The sequence below is a fragment of the Dendrobates tinctorius genome, unplaced genomic scaffold (genome assembly GCF_039654945.1).
Source record: "Dendrobates tinctorius isolate UK_male_01 unplaced genomic scaffold, ASM3965494v1 ptg000129l, whole genome shotgun sequence".
In the NCBI taxonomy this organism is placed as follows: domain Eukaryota; kingdom Metazoa; phylum Chordata; class Amphibia; order Anura; family Dendrobatidae; genus Dendrobates; species Dendrobates tinctorius.
The window spans coordinates 37,592,989-37,613,816 of NW_027361797.1; the positions used below are offsets into that span (position 1 = coordinate 37,592,989).

General features: G+C 46.1%; 1 protein-coding gene across 1 annotated transcript in view; it reads left to right on the top strand.

Annotated features, from left to right (window-relative positions):
- The window catches only part of UQCRC2 (ubiquinol-cytochrome c reductase core protein 2), a 30,269-nt gene extending 13,131 nt beyond the window's left edge, over positions 1 to 17,138 (top strand). Inside the window, exons 10-14 of the mRNA XM_073542973.1 lie at positions 1,749 to 1,948; positions 7,483 to 7,563; positions 15,025 to 15,101; positions 16,169 to 16,322; positions 16,817 to 17,138. Of these exons, the coding sequence (XP_073399074.1) occupies positions 1,749 to 1,948; positions 7,483 to 7,563; positions 15,025 to 15,101; positions 16,169 to 16,322; positions 16,817 to 16,900 (596 nt within the window). The 3' untranslated portion in view covers positions 16,901 to 17,138. The remainder of the gene's footprint in view (positions 1 to 1,748; positions 1,949 to 7,482; positions 7,564 to 15,024; positions 15,102 to 16,168; positions 16,323 to 16,816) is intronic.
- The last annotated feature ends 3,690 nt before the right edge of the window (positions 17,139 to 20,828 follow it).

Genomic DNA, 20,828 nt, shown 5'->3' on the forward strand with positions numbered 1-20,828 from the left:
ATCCTGAAGGAGTCAGGTCTGTCCAGTCAGGTTATTCAGACTATGATCAGAGCCAGAAAACCAGCCTCTTCCCACATTTACCATAGGTACTGGAAGGCTTTTTTCCATTGGTGCGATGATAAAAAAAGTCTTTCCAATGTCCTTCTCCATTCCATCTATACTTGGGTTTCTCCAGTCTGGTTTAGATGCGGGTCTGTCCCTCAGTACCCTCAAGGGCCAGGTCTCCGCTCTTTCTATCCTCTTCCAAAGAGAGCTCGCTTCCTTACCGCAGGTCAAAACCTTTCTCCAAGGGGTCTCCCATGTGGCTCCTCCTCATCATTCGCCGATAGACCCGTGGGATCTCAATCTCGTCCTTAGCAATCTCCAGAAGGCGCCGTTCGAGCCTATCCAGGACATTCCCTTGTCCCTTCTCTCGTGGAAGGTCACCTTTTTGATTGCCATTACATCCATCAGAAGAGTTTGAGTTGGCAGCCTTGTCATGTCGTTCCCCTTACCTGATTCTCCATCAGGATAAGGTCGTCCTCAGGCCCGTTCCTTCTTTTCTTCCAAAGGTGGTTTCCTCTTTCCACATCAATGAGGATATCGTTCTCCCATCTTTTTGTCCGGCTCCTTCTCACCCACTTGAGAAGTCTCTCCACAAACTGGACGTAGTTAGAGCCCTGCGTGTCTATCTCGCCAGGACCTCTTTTCGTCAATCCGATTCCTTGCTGGTTATCTCTGAAGGTCACCAGAAAGGACTTCCGGCATCCAAATCCACGATCGCTCGCTGGATTCGTTCTACCATTCTGGAAGCGTACCGACTTCAGGAAAAACTGCCCCCTCCGGGAGTAAGAGCTCACTCCACCCGGGCTGTGGCGGCTTCGTGGGCAGTTCGTCACCAGGCTTCGGCCTTGCAAATTTGCAAGGCCGCAACCTGGTCGTCCTTGCACACCTTTGCGAGGTTCTACAGGGTTCATACCCAGGCCTCGTCTGACGCAGTTGTTGGTAGGCAAGTTCTGCAGGCGGCGGTGGCTCACCGGCCGACCTAAGCCTTTCCGATTCTTTCGTTCCTTATTGCTGTTCCCGCCCTTGGGACTGCTTTGGAACGTCCCATGGTAATCTGTGTCCCCCAATAAGGCGATAAAGAAAGATGGATTTTTGGTTCTTACCGTAAAATCTCTTTCTTGGAGCCTTCATTGGGGGACACAGCACCCTCCCTGTTAAGTTGTACCGTGTTGGGTCTTGGAGTCCCTTGTTGGGTTGGTACATATGTTTAGAGTTTTCTTGTTGCTTCTCCTACTGCTTTCTCACCAACTGAGGTGCTTGGTGCATGTCAGTGGGTGTATACTGCCGGGGAGGAGCTAATTTTCTTGTTTTGCATAGTGTCAGCCTCCTAGCAGCATACACCCATGGTAATCTGTGTCCCCCAATGAAGGCTCCAAGAAAGAGATTTTACGGTAAGAACCAAAAATCCATCTTTGTTACTCTTAGGTCTGTGCAGAAGCTCTCCTATAACGTTAGCGTTGCCAGTGTTATGTGCACTAGACCTAAGGCCACTTTTACAACAAAGTATATTGCATTTTCTGTAGTTGTCAGCCATGACTAGGCGAAGAAGTTAAGCACAGGAAAACTTTAATGGAAACACTTGCACTTTTTCTGTATGTTAGACCTATTCCTGATTTTTGCTTGCAATGCTAAATACTGATGTTTTACAGAACCCTTAATCTGTGGCTGCAGGTCAAGAATATCGATCTGATCTTTTCCACCAGGTGAGATCCGAGAGCAGAATGGAAGTGATCTTGTCCACGCTGCTGTTGTTGTGGAAGGAGCAACTGTCGGCAGCCCTGAAGCCAATGCATTCAGTGTCCTGCAACAAGTCCTGGGTGCAGGACCCTACATCAAGCGGGGAAGCAACACCACCAGCAAACTGTCTCAAGCCGTATCCAAAGCTACTAATCAGCCTTTTGACGTAAGTATAAAACTAAAGACGTGGTGTTAGCTTTGTCATAATGAGTGATTTGCTTACTTTATTTTATTTTTACATCCTTTAACCCCTTCACTACCAAGGGTGGTTTGCACGTTAACTACCGGGCCAATTTTTACAATTCTGACCACTGTACCTTTATGAGGTCATAACTCTGGAACGCTTCTATGGATCCCGGTTATTCTGACATTGTTTTCTCGTGACATATTGTACTTCATGTTAGTGGTAAAATTGCATTCAAATAACTTGCGGTTATTTGTGAAAAAAACGGAAATTTGGCGAAAATTTTGAAAATTTCGCAATTTTCCAAATTTGAATTTTTATGCCCTTAAATCACAGCGATACGGCACACAAAAAACTTAATACATAACATTTCCCACATGTTTACTTTACATCAGCACAGTTTTGGAACCAAAATTTTTTTTTGTTAGGAAGTTATAAGGGTTAAAAATTGACCAGCGATTTCTCATTTTTGCAACACCATTTTATTTTTAGGGACCACTTCACATTTGAAGCCACTTTGAGGGGTCTATATGATAGAAAATACCCAAAAGTGACACCATTCTAAAAACTGCACCCCTTAAGGTGCTTAAAACCACATTCAAGAAGTTTATTAACCCTTTAGGTGCGTCACAGGAATTTTTTGAATATTAAAAAAAAAATGAACATTTAACTTTTTTTCACAAAAAAAATACTTCAGGTTCAATTTTCTTTATTTTACCAAGGGTAACAGGAGAAATTGGACTGCAAGACTTATTGTGCAATTTGTCCTGAGTACGCTGATACCTGATATGTGGGGGGGAACCACTGTTTCGGCGCATGGCAGAGCTCAGAATGGAAGGAGCGCCGTTTGACTTTTTCAATGCAAAATTGGCTGGAATTCAGATCGGACGCCATGTCACGTTTGGCGAGCCCCTGATGTACCTAAACAGTGGAAACCCCCCCAAGTGACCCCATTTTGGAAACTAGACCCCCCAAGGAACTTATCTAGATATGTGGTGAGAACTTTGAACCCACAAGGGCTTCACAGAAGTTTATAACGTACAGCGGTACAATTAAAAAATCATATTTTTTCCACAAAAATGATCTTTTCACCCCCAATTTTTAATTTTCCAAGGGTAACAGGACCCTAAAAGTTATTGTGCAATTTGTCCTGAGTACGCTGATACCCCATATGTGGGTGTAAATGACTATTTGGGCGCATAGCAGAGCTCGGAAGGGAAGCAGCGCCATTTGACTTTTTGGCTAGAATTGAGATCGGACACCATGTCGCGATTGGAAAACCCCTGATGTACCAAAACAGTGGAAACCCCCCAACAAATGACACCATTTTGGAATCTAGACCCCCAAGGAACTTATCTAGATGTGTGGTGAGAACTTTGAACCCCCAAGGGCTTCACAGAAGTTTATAACGTACAGCAGTACAATTAAAAAATCATATTTTTTCCACAAAAATGATCTTTTCACCCTCAATTCTTATTTTTCCAAAAGTAACAGGACCCTAAAAGATATTGTGCAATTTATCCTGAGTACGCTGATACACCACATGTGGGGGTAAACCACTATTTGGGCGTATGGCAGAGCTCGGAAGGGAAGCAGCGCCATTTGACTTTTTGGCTGGAATTGAGATCGGACACCATGTCGCGTTAGGAAAGCCCCTGATGTACCAAAACAGTAGAAACCCCCCACAAATGACACCATTTTGGAAACTAGACCCCCCAAGGAACTTATCTAGATGTGTGGTGAGCACTTTGAACCCCCCAGTGCTTCACTGAAGTTTATAACGTCCGGGCGTGAAAATAAAAAAATCGTATTTTTTCCACAAACATGATCTTTTAGTCCCCATTTTTTTATTTTCCCAAGGGTAACAGGAGAAATTGGACCCCAAAAGTTGTTGTCCAATTTGTCCTGAGTACGCTGATACCTCATATGTGGGAGAAAACTACTGTATGGGCACACGTCGGGGCTCGGAAGGGAAGTAGTGACGTTTTGGAATGCAGACTTTGATGGAATGGTCTGCGGGTGTCATGTTGCGTTTGGAGAGCCCCTGATGTACCTAAATAGTGGAAACCCCCCACAAGTGACCCCATTTTGGAAACTAGACCCCCTAATGAACTTATCTAGATGTGTGGTGAGCACTTTGAACCCCCCAGTGCTTCATAGAAGTTTATAACGACCGGGCGTGAAAATAAAAATATCGTATTTTTTCAACAAACATCATCTTTTAGTCCCCATTTTTTTTATTTTCCCAAGGGTAACAGGAGAAATTGGACCCCAAAAGTTGTTGTCCAATTTGTCCTGAGTACGCTGATACCTCATATGTGGGAGAAAACTACTGTATGGGCACACGTCGGGGCTCGGAAGGGAAGTAGTGACGTTTTGGAATGCAGACTTTGATGGATTGGTATGCGGGTGTCATATGCGTTTGGAGAGCCCCTAATGTACCTAAACTATTGAAACTCCCCACAAGTGACCCCATTTTGGAAACTAGACCCCCCACCGAGCTTATCTAGATGTGTGGAGAGCACTTTGAACCCCCAAGTGCTTCACAGAAGTTTATAACGCCTGGGCGTGAAAATAAAAAAAACATTTTTTTCCGCAAAATTATATTTTTGCCCCCAATTTTTTATTTTCCTAAGGGTAACAGGAGAAATTGGACCCCAAAAGTTGTTTTGTAATTTGTCCTGAGTAGGCTGATACCCTACATGTGGGGGTAAAACACTGTTTGGGCACATGGCAGAGCTTGGAAGGGAAGGAGCACCATTTGACTTTTTCAACGCAGAATTGGCTGGAATTGAGATCAGACGCCATGTTGCCTTTGGAGAGCACCTGATGTGCCCAAACAGTGGAAACCCCCAATTATAACTCCAACCCGAACCTCAACACACCCCTAACCCTAATCTGAGCCCTAGCCCTAACCCTAGCCCTAACCCTAGCCCTAACCCTAGCCCTACCCTAACCCTAGCGGGAAAATGGAAATAAATACATTTTCTTTTAGTTTTATTATTTTTCCCTAACTAAGGGGGTGATAACGGGGGGTTTGATTTACTATATATGGCGGTTTTTATGTTTGGCGGCTGTCGCACGCTAAAAGACGCTTTTTATTGTAAAAATAGTTTTTGCATCACCACATATTGTGAGCTATAATTTTTCCGTATTTTGACCCACCGAGTCATGTGAGGTCTTATTTTTTGCGGGACGAGTTGACGTTTTTATTGGTACCATTTTCGGGCACGTGACATTTTTTGATCGCTTTTTATTCCGATTTTTGGGACGCAGAATGAACAAAAACCAGCGTTTCATGAATTTCTTTTGGGGGGGTGCGTTTACACCGTTCCGCGTGCGGTAAAATTGATAAAGCGGTTTTATTCTTCGGGTCAGTACGGTTACAGCGATACCTCATTTAGGTCTTTTTTTATGTTTTGTCGGTTTTTTGCAATGAAAACTATTTTATATAAAAAATAATTATTTTTGTATCGCTTTATTCTGCGAGCTATAACTTTTTTATTTTTTTGCGGATGATGCTGTATGGCAGCTCGTTTTTTGCGGGACAAGATGACGTTTTCAGCGGTACCATGCATATTTATATGCGTCTTTTTGATCGCGCGTTATTGCACTTTTTGTTCGGTGGTATGATAATAAATCATTATTTTTTGCTTCGTTTTTTATTTTTATTTTTTAAGGGGTTCGCTAAAGGGGTTAACTAATGAGACAGTTTTATAGGGCAGGTCATTACGGACGCGGCGATACCAAATATGTGTACTTTTATTGTTTTTGGTTTTTTTTATTTTGAAAAAATGGATTTATTGGGGAATATTTTTTTTTTTTTTACTGATTTATTTAGCGATTTTTTTTTAATTATTTTTAACACTTTTTTTTTTTTTTTTTTTACTTTATTACCTTGTCCCAGGTGGGACATCACTGTCCTGTGACAGATCGCTGATCTGTCACATCACAGATCACTGTGACAGATCAGCGATCTGTCACAGGCACTGCTGCAGACTTCCTCATGCCTGCGCTTTGCAGGCAGTGAGGAAGTCAGCTCCCTGCAGGCCCCCGTCGCCATCTTGGATCCGGGGGCCTGTAGGGAAAGAGACCCCCGCAGCAGCGCTGCACATTGCGCTGCCGTGGGGGGCTCAGGGAAGCACGGAGGGAGCCCCCTCCCTGCCGATGCTTCCCTTTAACCCCCGGTACACCGCGATCGCGTTTGATCGCGGTGTGCAAGGGGTTAACGTGTCGGGGGCGGTCCGTGACCGCCCCTGACACATTGTGCCGGGTGTCAGCTATGATAATTAGCTGACACTCGGCCGCGATCAGCGGCGCTCACCACGTGGGCGCCGCTGATCGCGATGACGTAATATTCCGTCCATGGTAATTAGGTCCATGGTCACATGGACGGAATATTACGTCAATTGTAGGTAAGGGGTTAAAAGCTTAGAATTTTTTCATTATTGCTTTTGTCCGTTCGTCTCTGTTATGAGAGCCATAAGTTTTGTGTGTTTTTTTTTTTTTTTTTTTTTATATATATATATATTTCTGTCAACATAGATTTTTTTTTTTTTTTTTTTTTCTTTCTGTGCACTAGTTGTACTTTTGCATGACACCACTCATTTTACTATACAAAGGCTAGTTTCACACTAGCGTTTCCTGGAGCTGCGGAGGGATGTGCACGGCTGCCGTGAAGCTCCACCCACGTCCACACCTCCTCCGGTCAGCTCTGCCTATGGGCACATGACGCTGCATGCGACCTGCGTACACCCTATCTTTAGCATTGGGTGCGCAGGCCGTGCGCAGGTATGCGTTTGCTGGCGCATGCGTCGTTTTGACGGTGCGCCGATCGCACTAAAATGCAACACTGTGTGTTTGGCGCAGGTCGGCGCACCATCAAAAGGACGCATGCGCCGGCAAACGCATGCCTGTGTACCCAATGCTAAAGATAGGGTACGAAGGTCGCATGCAGCGTCATGTGCCCATAGGCGGAGCTGACTGGAGGAGGTGTGGCCGTGGGTGGAGCTTCATGGTGGCCGTGCGCATCCCTCCGCAGCTCCAGGAATCGCTAGTGTGAAACTAGCCTAAGTAATGGAAAATGGGAAAACCGTTCCAAGTGCAGTGAAATTGCAAAAAAATGCAATTTCACATTTTGCTTCTTGGGCTTTGTTTTTATCTTGTTTATTGTGTTGTGAAAATGACCTGACATCAGTTTTCATGGTTTTTCCACAATTCCAACTGTACAATTTCAGCTATACTAAACTCATCCGATTTATTTTGGTGGTGAGAAAAAAAAAGTTAAAAAATTGAAGGCAGATTCCTGATATTTAACATAACTAGCAATCTGCCTGGTATGAATCGGCCTCTGCTCCTGAGCTGTCTCCATATTTTCTTGCGCAATATATGATGAATATTTATGCCATGTGGCGTTAAGGCTTTAAACTGGAGTGGGAGATCTAGATACAATTTTGTTTTGTGAATCAATTAAGCTCATTTGTATTAGATTTAATTTCATTTTTTTTTTTCTGTAGGTTTCTGCATTTAATGCCAACTATTCCGATTCTGGACTTTTTGGAGTTTATGCTGTATCTCAGGCAGCCGCAACAACAGATGTAAGCAAAAAAACAAACATTAAGTGTTGTTGCTTAGTGGTTGTCCGGAAGTTTAACTTTGATCGTTTTGTTTTTTGGCATAAGTCATCAATGTCTGACCAGTGGGGGGGGGCGGATGTGCAGGACCCGGCTGCGGTCACTATACAGTCTGAGCTGTGCAGTGCAGCTCTGAAACTGAGTAGTTCTGGCCGACACCAGGAACAGCTTAATGGCGGGGATGCTAGGTGTCGCACCCCTATCGATTAGTGATGGGTGACTAGCAACACTGTTCGGGTCTCCCGAGTATTTTGGCGTGCTTGGAGAGTTAGTTTTCGTCGTCTCAGCTGCATGATTTGCGACATGTAGACAGGTTGAATATATGTAGGAATTTCCTAACAAACAGGCATTTCACACATGTATTCAAGCTGGGGAGACGATAACTAAATCTCCGAGCATGCCAAAATACTCGGAGACCACCTGAGCATGCTCGGGGAGACCCGAGCAACAAGTATACTCGCTCATCACTACTATCGATCAAACATTGACCTAACCTAAGGATAGGACGTAAGTAGAGTTGAGCGACTTTGGTCGGACCGGGTTTCATGAAACAAAATTTGTTTCAGATGAAACTGGTCCGACTAGGGCAAAAAAAGTCGGCGTTTCGTCCGAAACCCGACCCCATTGCAAGTCATTGGGAAATAAAAGTCTGCATTGAGTGGATGACATTCATCTGCTCAATGCCGACTTTTATTCCCCATTGACTTGCATTGGGGTCGGGTTTCGGACGAAACTCCCCGACTTTTTTTTGCCCTAGTCGGACCAGTTTCATCTGAAACAAATTTTGTTTCATGAAACCCGATCCGACCAAAGTCGCTCAACTCTAGACGTAAGTATTCAAGTCCCAGATAACATTAAAATGTTTTCTGTAAGGCCGCATTCCCATGATGAGAATTTGGAGAGTTTTCAGACCTTCTGCAGCATTTCTGCACGTACTAGGTAAATTAGATTAGCTTGCTTTTTCATTGCGTTTGATTACGTTTTTTTTTTTTACATGCGTTTTTATCACATTTCTGACCCTTTATTTTTTGTCTTTTCTCTATCGCTTCATTGGGGGACACAGAGACCATGGTGTATGCTGCTGACACTATGCAAATAAGAAAGTTAGCTCCTCCTCCGCAGTATACACCTCACCGACAGGAAGTAAGATATCCAGTTTAACTTAGTGTCAGTAGGAGGTGGACACGGGTCTTTCATTAGACCCATATCTACCTCGATGTGCGTCGTTTCTTTTAGGGTTTTCCGGAGGGATACAGAGTGAACAATCACATCTGTAGTCCCACAAAGACTGTGAGTACGGCGAGTACTGCCACCCCGTATCCTCACAGCTCTCCGCAGGAGGACCAGCAGCCTTCCAGGCGGACGCCAACACGAATACGTGTCAGCGATTCAGATGGTCCTTGTCGTCCGTCTCCCACCCACTCGCCTACCAGAGCCTGTCGGTTGGATGAGGAGCGGATATACTTCAATCCGGGACAAGCAAGGTACCTTAATTCAGCAGGTTACATTTGGGTCCGGGACAGGGTAAGTATTGGGCCCCATTCGCCTCAGACAGCACGGTCGCAGCTTCAGCGTTTTCTTTGAAGCGGGGCTGCGGTAGCGCTGCGGGCCTGAGCGGCCGTTCCGCGCCTCCAGGCAGCCACCGCATTTGCCCTACAGCCCGCTCCCTTCACCCCGGCCAGGATTCTCTCGGCAGCGTTCATGCTGCGTCACCTCCGCGCCGTCCCGTGCTGACAGGCGGCCGCCGCTATTAATTTAGGCCCCGACTTCGCTTTGGGCCTACTACAGCGTCACAGCCATGCCCCCCGCCGTCATTCTCAGGCGGGCTTCTCTCCTGCCCATCCTAGGCCCGCCCACCGCCTCTCCTGCTCCTAGCGCCCTGACTTATGCACAACGCAGCGCTCAGCCCACTTTTTCCAGCGGGCAGTACCTTTCTCAGCGCGGCCTGTTAGCTCCGCCCTTCGTCTTCTCTGAAAGAGCGCGCTTCTCCCTCAGTCTCCTCTGGCGGCCGCCATTTTCTCTGACCTGTCAGCCGGACACCGTCAGCCGGACTCTGCACACTGCTGCAACCCTGCAAATCTACAAGCTGCGCAGCATCGCTTGCTGGGGTTATCCACTGGACTATGGACCGTGAGTAGCTCTGCTTCTGCAGACTAACACCCCCCCTCCCTGTCCCCCAACCTTCCGGCACTCCTTCAGTGACTGTCCCTTCATTATGTCTTGCTCTGCCTCGACTGCAGCAATTCCATTCAACCCGCCGCCCAGGAGCCCCCTATGGCTACCCGTGAGAGTGAACCCCCCCCATTCCTGGATCTTACTAAGGTGTCTCAGTCCCTAGTTGCCGTTCTTGATAAGCTGCCCCTGGACACTTCTACAGTATCCAGCAGGGCACAAGAGGTTCCATCCAAGCCAGCCACCATGAGCCGCAAAGGCCCAGGCAGGATCTCCGTCCGTAATCCTCCCCTCGCCCCATCTCTCCTCATAGTCCTTCCCAGCAGTCTCCTTCCCATGCCTTCTCACCTGAATCAGGCGAGGCGTACTCTGATGCGCCATCCGAAGAGATTTTAGAGCTGGATTCGGACCAGGACGCGGACATGAAGATTACGGTACAGAACCTCATTGCTGCGACTTACCACACTTTCGAAATCACCGTCTCCCCTGCGAAACCCTCAGATCAGGAGGTTTCGTTCAGATGGGCAGAAACACCTTCCAGAGTCTTTGCCCCGCACTCTGAGTTTGGCAAGCTCTTTACCAGGGAAAGAGAAAATCCGACCAGGCGCTTTCAAAGAGGGAAGTGCCTCGACGTGCTGTATCCATTTTCTAAAGGAGCTCACCGACAATTGACGCTTCCGTGTCCAGACTATCTAACAACACGGTCATCCCGATTTCAGGTGTGGTGTCTCTGAAGGATTCTAACGATAGGATCATAGAATCCTTAGCAAAGTTAGCGTTCGAAGCGACGGCGCTGAGCCCTGCCTTCGCTTCAACTTGGGTAGCTAAAGCCATAGCTACTTGGGCGGTGGATCTCCGCCAGGGCATTTTAGATAAAGCCCAACCAGAGCGTTTGGCTGAGCTAGCCAACTAGATCTCCCATGCCGGGGATTATCTGGTCTCGGCCTCCTTGGTTGCTGCATCTAGCACAGCTCAAGCGTCCAGCAACGTGGTAGCAATCCGGCGTACATTTTGGCTCAAGGCTTGGCAGGCGGATTTGTCTTCAGAAAAGTCCCTTACCAAATCTGCTTTTTCAGGGAGCGCGTCTTTTCGGATCCCAGCTGGACCAGATTATTAAGGACGCCACTGGAGGCACAAGCTCTCTTCTCCCTCAGTCCAAGCCTTGTAGACCTCCTCCCAGGCATCAGTTTCGGCCCTTTCTGTCTTTCCGCTGCTTCGCGACGGCAGAAACCTTTTCCAGCTAACAAAGGCCGCAAGCACGCCAGGATAGCATGAAGGTCTCCTTTAGGCCCACTCCCTCCTGGCGATCTCACTCCTCCCAGGGCAGATCCTCCAGGTCTAGAACTGGACGGTCCACATCAGCATGACTATCAACGAAACCCCGAGGCGCCTTCACAACTGGGTGATCGACTCCTTTTCTTCAGAGAGCTTTCCTCAGTAGAAGACTCTTGAGTCAGGGAGGTTGTATCCTCAGGATAAAGATAGAGTTCGCCTCTCGGCCCCGGGATCGTTTCTTCGAGTCCTGACCTCAAAAAGACCCTGCCTTAGTTCCGGGTTTCTCTGCATCCATCGCCTCCCTCTTCAGTTCCGGGGTGATCATTCCCGTTCCCGAGTCAGAACGTTTCGCAGGGCTTTATTCAAACCTGTTTGTAGAACCAAAAAAAAAAAAAAAAGGGGGCGGCGTGGTCCGGCCCATCCTGGACCTCAAGTTACTGAACAAGAGGGTCCGCCTACGACATTTCAGGATGGAGTCACTTCGTTCAGTAATCGCTTCCATGGAAGCGCAGGAATTCATGTGCTCATTAGACATTCAACATGCCTATCTGCATGTGCCCATCCTTTCCGGGCATCAGAAATTCCTGCATTTCGCGTTTCACCAGGACCTCTACCAGTTTGTCGCCCTGCCGTTTGGTCTCGCCACCACACCCAGAGTATTTACAAAGATCATGGCGGCGTTGATCGCCTTGTTGAGGCTCAGAGGTCTCGCCCTCTTTCCGTACCTCGACGACATTCTAATCAAAGCTCCGTTTTTTCACCAGACTCGCCAAAGTCTTCCCATCATTCTCGACACCCTGTCCAATTTAGGGTGGCTCGTCGACAGACGATGTCCTGCCTTGTTCCGACACAACGTCTTGTGTTTCTAGGCCTATTGTTCGACACCCGTCGATCGAGGGTTTTTCTTCCACTAGTGAAAATGATCTCTCTGCGGCGAGATGTACGGTCACTGCAGAGCACACGGCTTCCATCTCTCCCATCAGCCATGAAAGTCTTGGGATAGATGGTGGCGACGGCCGAAGCGGTTCCCTTTGCTCAATTTCACTCAAGACCGCTTCAACAAGCCATCCTGTCTCGATAGAACAGGTCTATCCTTTCCCTGGATCGGCCAATTCACCTTTCGCCCCGGGTCAAACAATCCCTCAATTGGTGGCTGACGTCACCTCTCTTTTCTCTGGGCAGGTCATTCCTTCCGACTCACTAGCAGATTGTGACAACGGATGCCAGTCTTTTGGGCTGGGGTGCAGTGTTTCGCAATCACGCTGTTCAGGGTCGGTGGTCGACTCAATACACAACTCTGCCTATCAACGTCCTCAAGATACGGGCGATTTATCTGTCTCTCATTCACTGGGAAAAGCTCAGGGGTCTGCAATCCGAATTCAGACAGACAACGCCACAGCGGTGGCATATGTCAATCTCCAAGGGGGGACACGAAGTTCCTCAGCTCTAGCGGAAGTGTCCAAGATTCTTCACTGGGCAGAGGTATCAGTCCCAGCGATTTCCGCGGTGCACATTCCCGGCGTGGACAACTGGGCCGCCGTTTTTCTCAGCCGCGAGGTTTCGCAGCGGGAGAGTGGTCCTTATATCCGGACGTCTGTCTTCAGCTTTGCCGTCGTTGGGGGACTCCGGACGTAGATCTGCTGGCGTCTCGCCTAAACTGTAAAGTCCCACAGTTTGTAGCTAGGGCCCGAGATCCTCTCGCAGTGGGCGCTGATGCTCTGACCATTCCCTGGTCTCAGTTCGAGCTCCCCTACCTTTTCCCTCCCCTTCCTCTTCTTCCCAAGTTGTTGAAGAAAATCAAGGCGGTAGGAGTTCCAGTCATCATCATCGCTTCGGATTGGCCCAGAAAATCTTGGTTCGCAGACATCCTCAACCTGCTCACGGACGCCCCCTGGAAGCTTCCAGACAGAGCATATCTGCTGTCTCAGGGTCCGATTTGCCACCCTAATTCTCAGCCGCTCTATTTAACGGCGTGTCTGTTGAGACCGCGGTTCTTAAACGGTCAGGTTTTTCGGATCGGGTTATTCACACCATGATCCGGGCTAGAAAGCCTTCGTCTTCCAAAATGTATTATCGTACGTGGAAGGCCTATTTCACTTGGTGCGAGGCCAATAACATTCCACCAATGTCCTTTTTCATTCTCTTCTGTCCTGGCGTTCCTCCAGACAGGCCTTGATGCAGGCCTTGCCCTCAACTCTTTAAAAGGTCAAGTTTCGGCGTTTTCCATTCTGTTCCAGAAGACGTTGGCCTCCCATCCGCAGGTCAAGACCTTCCTTCAGGGGTGGCTCATGCGGCACCTCCGTACCGCGCGCCTGTGAATCCATGGGATCTTAATCTGGTTCTCGAAGTTCTGCAAGGTCCACCCTTCCATCCTCTCAGGGAAGTTTCCCTATCCCTTCTCTCCTGGAAAGTAGCCTTCCTGGTGGCCATCACCTCCATCCGGCGCGTGTCGGAATTGGCGGCCCTTTCTTGTCGCTGCCCTTTCTTGTCGCTCCCCTTTCTTGGTACCCCACCAGGATAAGGTAGTCCTACGGCCTCCACCCTCTTTCCTTCCTAAGGTGGTGTCCACTTTCCACCTGTATGAGGATATTGTTCTCCCGTCCTTTTGTCCAGGTCCAACTCATCCTCTTGAACGCTCCTTGAACAAGCTAGACCTGGTCAGGGCAATGAAACTCTACCTCTCTAGGACGACTCCCTTGCGGAAGACAGACTCTCTCTTCGTCATTCCAGATGATACGCGGAAAGGTCAGCCGGCCATCAAGGCTACTATTGCTCGCTGGATCAGATCGGCAATTTTGGAAGCCTACCGGGTCAAGCATCGAGTGGTCCTTCCTGGAATTAGAGCTCACTCTACCTGGTCAGTGAGTGCCTCCTAGGCGGTGCACCACACAGCTTCTGCTCTGCAGCTTTGCAAAGCTGCAACCTGGTCATCTGTTCACACGTTTGTGAAATTCTACAGGGTCCACACCTACGCTTTGGCGGATGCCAGCCTAGGAAGAAGGATCCTGCAGGCAGCGGTGGTGAGTCCGCTGGCCTGATGGAAGTTTGATTTCCCTCCCCAGGGACTGCTTTGGAACGTCCCATGGTCTCTGTGTCCCCCAATGAAGCGATAGAGAAAACAGGATTTTTGGGTTGCTTACCGTAAAATCTTTCTCGGAGCATTCATTGGGGGACACAGCACCCTCCCATGTTTTACAACTCCTGTTATTTGCTCTGTGTCTTATGGTTACAGTTGTCTGTTTATTCTCTATTCTGTTGCTTCTCCTACTGCTTTCTCACTAACTGGATATCTTCCTGTCGGTGAGGTGTATACTGCGGAGGAGGAGCTAACTTTCTTATTTGCATAGTGTCAGCCTCCTAGTGGCAGCAGCATACACCATGGTCTCTGTGACCCCAATGAAGGCTCCAAGAAACAGATTTTACGGTAAGCAACCCAAAAATCCTGTTTTTTGGGCATATCATGCTTTAAATATAACTGCTTTTGTTTTTGATACTTCCTAATATTTGACTTTGATAGTGATGTGCGGATTACATGCATATTTAGTATGCTTCCTCAGCGAGACCCACTAAAATCGCATGCATTTTTCACCTGTGCATTCTCTGCATCTAATGCAATGCATTGGAAAAATTCTGCACATAAAACTCAGTGTACTTTCAAAAGAAGTTAACATGTTGTGAATTTTAAAAACGCACCTCAGGTTAGTTTATTCTGTGTAGGAAAAAAAAAATAATCTCACAGTGGGCATAAGATTTCTATAAATCCCATCCACCTGCTGCCAATGTAATACGTTGCAATTTTTGTGGAGCGAAAAAAATCTTCTGTCTTGGGAATTCACCCAACATTCACCAATTTGTTTCCTCTGTACTTAAAAACCTGTATACGGTAGGAGGTAGGTCCAGATGGTGTTGGTTTTTTTTTTTTTTTTTTTTGTAATAATTAGTATATTCCCAAACTCCTATAACCTTCTCTTTTTTTAGGTGATTAAAGCTGCAGTGAATCAGGTGAAGGTTGTTGCACAAGGCAGTGTCACAGAAGCTGATATTACAAGGGCTAAGTAAGTAATAAGAGACCCCCTCTGGATTGCATTGGTGTAATATCAGATTCGTGAAGTGTAAATAAGATGGTATTTTGCATATTGGGCAATTCTAGAGGTTATCTTATAGAAGCTTCGTCTAAAATTTCTTAAAACATCCATTTATATTAAATTCTGATGTATATTTACAATGTGACTGATTTTAGGGCACCTTGACCCCCGTATCACAGCCACTGTGATTAGAGATGTGGGTGCACATGCATGACTCCCCATTCACTTCTGTGGGAGGTCTATTCTCCAATGCCATTCCATTCATACCTGCCACATGACAGGGGTTGAGGGGGTGACTGGTCACACACTGCCAAAACGTCTCCCACCCAATTAGGCCAAGGACAGTATGATTTTGAAGCAAAATCATTTGGCTATTGATCACTGCGGCTGGAGGGAATGTCAGCTACCTGCGTCCAGCCTCAACTTGTGGTTTCACCCTTGGACTTATCCTGTGGATGTGCTATAAGCGTCTGGTTTGGGAGTACCTTAGAGTTTGTGTAGGACTCGGTCCATCGGCCACGTCGGTAGGCTCTGACCGCTGGACCGAAGTCCCCCCCCCCCCCCGAGACCTGCCTCCTACCTCTCTGTATCTGCTGCTCGGCTGATAGGAAGAGCAGAGAGGTAAATGGCAGATCTCAGAGTGACCATGCAGCGATCAAGGCCTTCTGACGTGGTCGATGGACCGAGTCCTGTGTATTGGTTTGCACCAATTCTAGAGTGTAACCTTTTTAAAATGCTCCCGAGTGAAAGGATGTAAGAATGCCTAGGGCAGATTTCACCTGGATGTCATTTGCATGAGTATTTTTACACCAAAATCAGAAGTAGTACGTATATACTGAAAATGTGTAATCAGATGATTTGTATCTTTTTCCCGTGTTTTGGGTTAAGATGTGAGAAGGCCTCTGTGACGGTCCCTTACTGAAAGCGTAAAAAGCTTTGTTGATAAATCGTGTTTGCTCTTTATAGCAGAAACCAAAATCCCATCAGAAAGTGGTGTTTATTCAAGATAGTGAGAATAATGACCATTGTTGTTTCAGGAACCAGCTAAAAGCACATTACCTGCTGTCTGTGGAGAATTCCTGTGGGCTGTTTAATGAGATTGGCTCCCAGGCGTTGGCGTCCGGCTCTTACTCGTCACCAGCGGTTGTGATCCAAAACATAGATGCTGTCACCAGTGCCGATGTAGTAAATGTGAGTTTTGTGGGGGATTTTTTTTTCTTCCCTTTTATGAAATTAAAGAAAAAAATCTACCCTATATATAGTGTATGGGATGAAGATATTAATAGCCTGTAATGGGCAAATCATACTGGATTTAAAACTGTCTTTAGCCTACTTTTCTCCTTCGCCTCATTGGGGGACACAGGACCATGGGTGTGGTCATTCGGTAATGGGACTACTCATTTCCGTATCGGGAGATAAGTGGGGTCGGTGAATAAACGTCTACAGATATCTGTTGGCGCTAGTGCTCGAGCAGCAGGTATTGTTTACCTGTTTTTTTTGGAATCTGTGAGCCAGCAGCTATCTGTAGCCCAGATGTCACTTGCCCCGCCAACTTTCCTATGTGAAGATTGTATTCAAACTTATTTTTTGGAGGACTTGATATCTTATTTGTGGTATGAAATTAAGCTTAAAATGATATATTAAAATATAATATATTTTAAAATTTGTTTCTTTAATAATTCTAGGCTGCAAAGAAGTTTGTCTCTGGAAAGAAATCTTTAGCCGCTTCAGGAAACTTGGAAAATACTCCTTTTGCTTCTGATTTGTAATGTCTGAGAAAGTCACCTGTGGGGAAGCCAGATCTCTTGCTAAGAATGACAAGTGGACCCTTTGAGTAGATTCCTTTGATCCACACCACGTCACTCAACTTATTTATGACATTAAGCCATACATGTAAAATGCTGACGTGGAATCAACAAAAGCTTCAGATCATAATACATTGGGGGATGAGCTCACATGTCTGTGTTTGCAGCATAACATACAATAAAAGATTTACTATTTCTATCATTTTGATGAATTATGTTGATATCTTGTGTACGATGAGCCCTCTACAATGAGAAGCCTTATCTTACATAAGGTACCTGCGGTAAGACAACACGGCACTGCCCAGATGTATTGAGGAGGGAGGTTTCCAGTCTAGGCTGAAGTATGGGTGAAATTAAAACTGTTCAGAAATTTGCCTAAATATTTTGTGTAAATTTTTTTTAGATGGGGCAAGTGAGGAACTTTTTAGGTTTGCCAAGAAATGGACATTTAGAGCCTGTGAAAAATGTCTTCCATACTCTTACATGGAACGGTTATGGTGGCTTTTTAAGCTTAACCAAGGTGAGTAGGGATCATGGATAAAGTGTTTAGCAAATTAGTTTTGTCCACTGGAAACCTGATCAATGGACTCCTAACGTGGGGTCATTATTACCACTTGCTAGATTGTCTTTCACAACAGCAGCCTATTCAATACAAACAATCCTGTATCACGGTATGGGACATATTCTCTTTTTTTTTTTGGTTGGAAGTGCGCTCACACAATAACTTAATCACAATGTCTCCTGAAGATACACTAATCTGTGAGGGATCCTGGCAGCGCACCTACTGCGGAAATCGCACCTTACATGCTGCCCAATGAAATCAATGGTGTTCAGTTTTGTTTTTGTTTTTTTTTGTTTTTTAGGCTCACAAATCTGAAGAGTTTTTCAGGGCTTTTTTTTTTTTTTTGCTTCCTGTAGAGGTTTTTGAAAGACTTTTTTTTTTTTTTTCTGTGGCATTTGTTTTCATATTGGCTATGTGCACCGAGTCTTTTTGGAAACTGTGCAGAGACTGAAAGGAATCTCTCCAAATCCTCTTCAAAAACTAGGGAGCTTCAGCTTCAAAATCTGCTCGAAAAACTCTTGTGTGAGCATAGCCATTAACTTCTATTAACAACAAAGTGGAATAGGAAGAGTTTTGGTGGCAGACCCGCTTAAAAAAAAAAAAAAATCATAAAAACTGTGTGAACTAAACATAGCCTAAGGGTCCCTGCACGTGAGATGGAGATGCTGAATCTTGTGTGTCCTGGTTTGTGCTCGGGACGTTTCAGGGGCTTATGTTTACAGGTAAGGCTTTTTTCACATTAGCGTTGAAACAACGCTGCGCACTGCGTCGGTAAGCCCCGCCCCGATCCAGCTCCCTGCCCGCCCCATCCGGGATCACCGCCTACTATCGCATTTGCACGCATGCGATCGGCGCACCCTATCTTTAGCATAGGGTGCGCAGATCATGCGCTGCCAGTGTGAAAGTAGCGTGCTGCGCACTTTTGACAGTGCGCCGTGCGCGCCGAAATGCGACATGCTGCATTTCGGCGCGCACGGCGCACCGTCAAAAGTGCGCAGCACGCTACTTTCACACTGGCAGCGCATGATCTGCGCACCCTATGCTAAAGATAGGGTGCGCCGATCGCATGCGTGCAAATGCGATAGTAGGCGGTGATCCCGGATGGGGCGGGCAGGGAGCCGGATCGGGGCGGGGCTTACCGACGCAGTGCGCAGCGTTGTTTCAACGCTAATGTGAAACCAGCCTAAATGATTTTTCCATTTTTAGTGGAAAATTTCTTGCTTTAGCTGCTGATTATGAAAAAAAACAGTTTGCTTGATTATCGATTTATCTTAAAATTCATTGAATAGGAAGTTACTGCCAATTAATAAACTTATTGACTGACGGTTGTTTGACCAAAGTAAGTGATTCGCACTGAGCAGTCTACACTAAATCGTGCATTTCCCCCCAGGATCATATACCGCCAAGAACTATTTTTTTTTCTGTGTTGAATGAAAAGTCATCTCGCCCGATGAAAGAGCATTTTACTTGTTCATGGGGTGATTGGCAGCCTTTTTTTTACAAGGCAAGATAATTGTTTAAACCGGCGTATTTTACAAAGCTTATTCATGATTACATTGGAGTGTAAATGCCCCTCAATGGGCCCATTATCACAGGACATATATATACAGTACAGACCAAAAGTTTGGACACACCTTCTCATTCAAAGAGTTTTCTTTATTTTCATGACTATGAAAATTGTAGATTCACTCTGAAGGCATCAAAACTATGAAGTAACACATGTGGAATTATAGAATTAACAAAAAAGTGTGAAACAACTGAAAATATGTCTTATATTCTAGGTTCTTCAAAGTAGCCACCTTTTGCTTTGATTACTGCTTTGCACACTCTTGGCATTCTCTTGATGAGCTTCAAGAGGTAGTCACCGGAAATGGTCTTCCAACAGTCTTGAAGCAGTTCCCAGAGATGCTTAGCACTTGTTGGCCCTTTTGCCTTCACTCTGCGGTCCAGCTCACCCCAAACCATCTCGATTGGGTTCCGGTCTGGTGCCTGTGGAGGCCAGGTCATCTGGCGTAGCACCCCATCACTGTCCCTCTTGGTCAAATAGCCCTTACACAGCCTGGAGGTGTGTTTTGGGTTATTGTCCTGTTGAAAAATAAATGATGGTCCAACTAAATGCAAACTGGATGTAATAGCATGCTGCTGCAAGATGCTGTGGTAGCCATGCTGGTTCAGTATGCTTTCAACTTTGAATAAATCCCCAACAGTGTCACCAGCAAAGCACCACCACACCTCCTCCTCCATGCTTCACCGTGGGAACCAGGCATGTAGAGTCCATCCATTCACCTTTTCTGCGTCGCACAAAGACACGGTGGTTGGAACCAAAGATCTCAAATTTGGACTCATCAGACCAAAGCACAGATTTCCACTGGTCTAATGTCCATTCCTTGTGTTCTTAAGCCCAAACAAGTCTCTTCTGCTTGTTGCCGGTCCTTAGCAGTGGTTTCCTAGCAGCTATTTTACCATGAAGGCCTGCTGCACAAAGTCTCCTCTTAACAGTTGTAGAGATGTGTCTGCTGCTAGAACTCTGTTGTGTGGCATTGACCTGGTCTCTAATCTGAGCTGCTGTTAACCTGCGATTTCTGAGGCTTGTGACTCGGATGAACTTATCCTCCGCAGCAGAGGTGACTCTTGGTCCTTTCCTGGGCCGGTCCTCATGTGAGCCAGTTTCTTTGTAGCGCTTGATGGTTTTTGCCACTGTACTTGGGGACATGTTTAAAGTTTTCCAATTTTTCGGACTGACTGACCTTCATTTCTTAAAGTAATGATGGCCACTCGTTTTTCTTTGCTTAGCTGCTTTTTTCTTGCCATAATACAAATTCTAACAGTCTATTCAGTAGGACTATTAGCTGTGTATCCACCAGACTTCTGCACAACACAACTGATGGTCCCAACCCCATTTAGAAGGCAAGAAATCCCACTTATTAAACCTGACAGGGCACACCTTTGAAGTGAAAACCATTTCCGGTGACTACCTCTTGAAGCTCATCAAGAGAATGCCGAGAGTGTGCAAAGCAGTAATCAAAGCAAAAGGTGGCTACTTTGAAGAACCTAGAATATAAGACATATTTTCAGTTGTTTCACACTTTTTTGTTAATTCTATAATTCCACATGTGTCAGTTCATAGTTTTGATGCCTTCAGAGTGAATCTACAATTTTCATAGTCATGAAAATAAAGAAAACTCTTTGAGAAGGTGTGTCCAAACTTTTGGACTGCACTGTATGCAGTGGACTTTCTGCTTTAGCAGCATTATAGGTGACCTTTCCACAATCGATACATGAGAACATACCCTAACTGCATTTACTCTGGCCAATTATCGTGAACCTTCG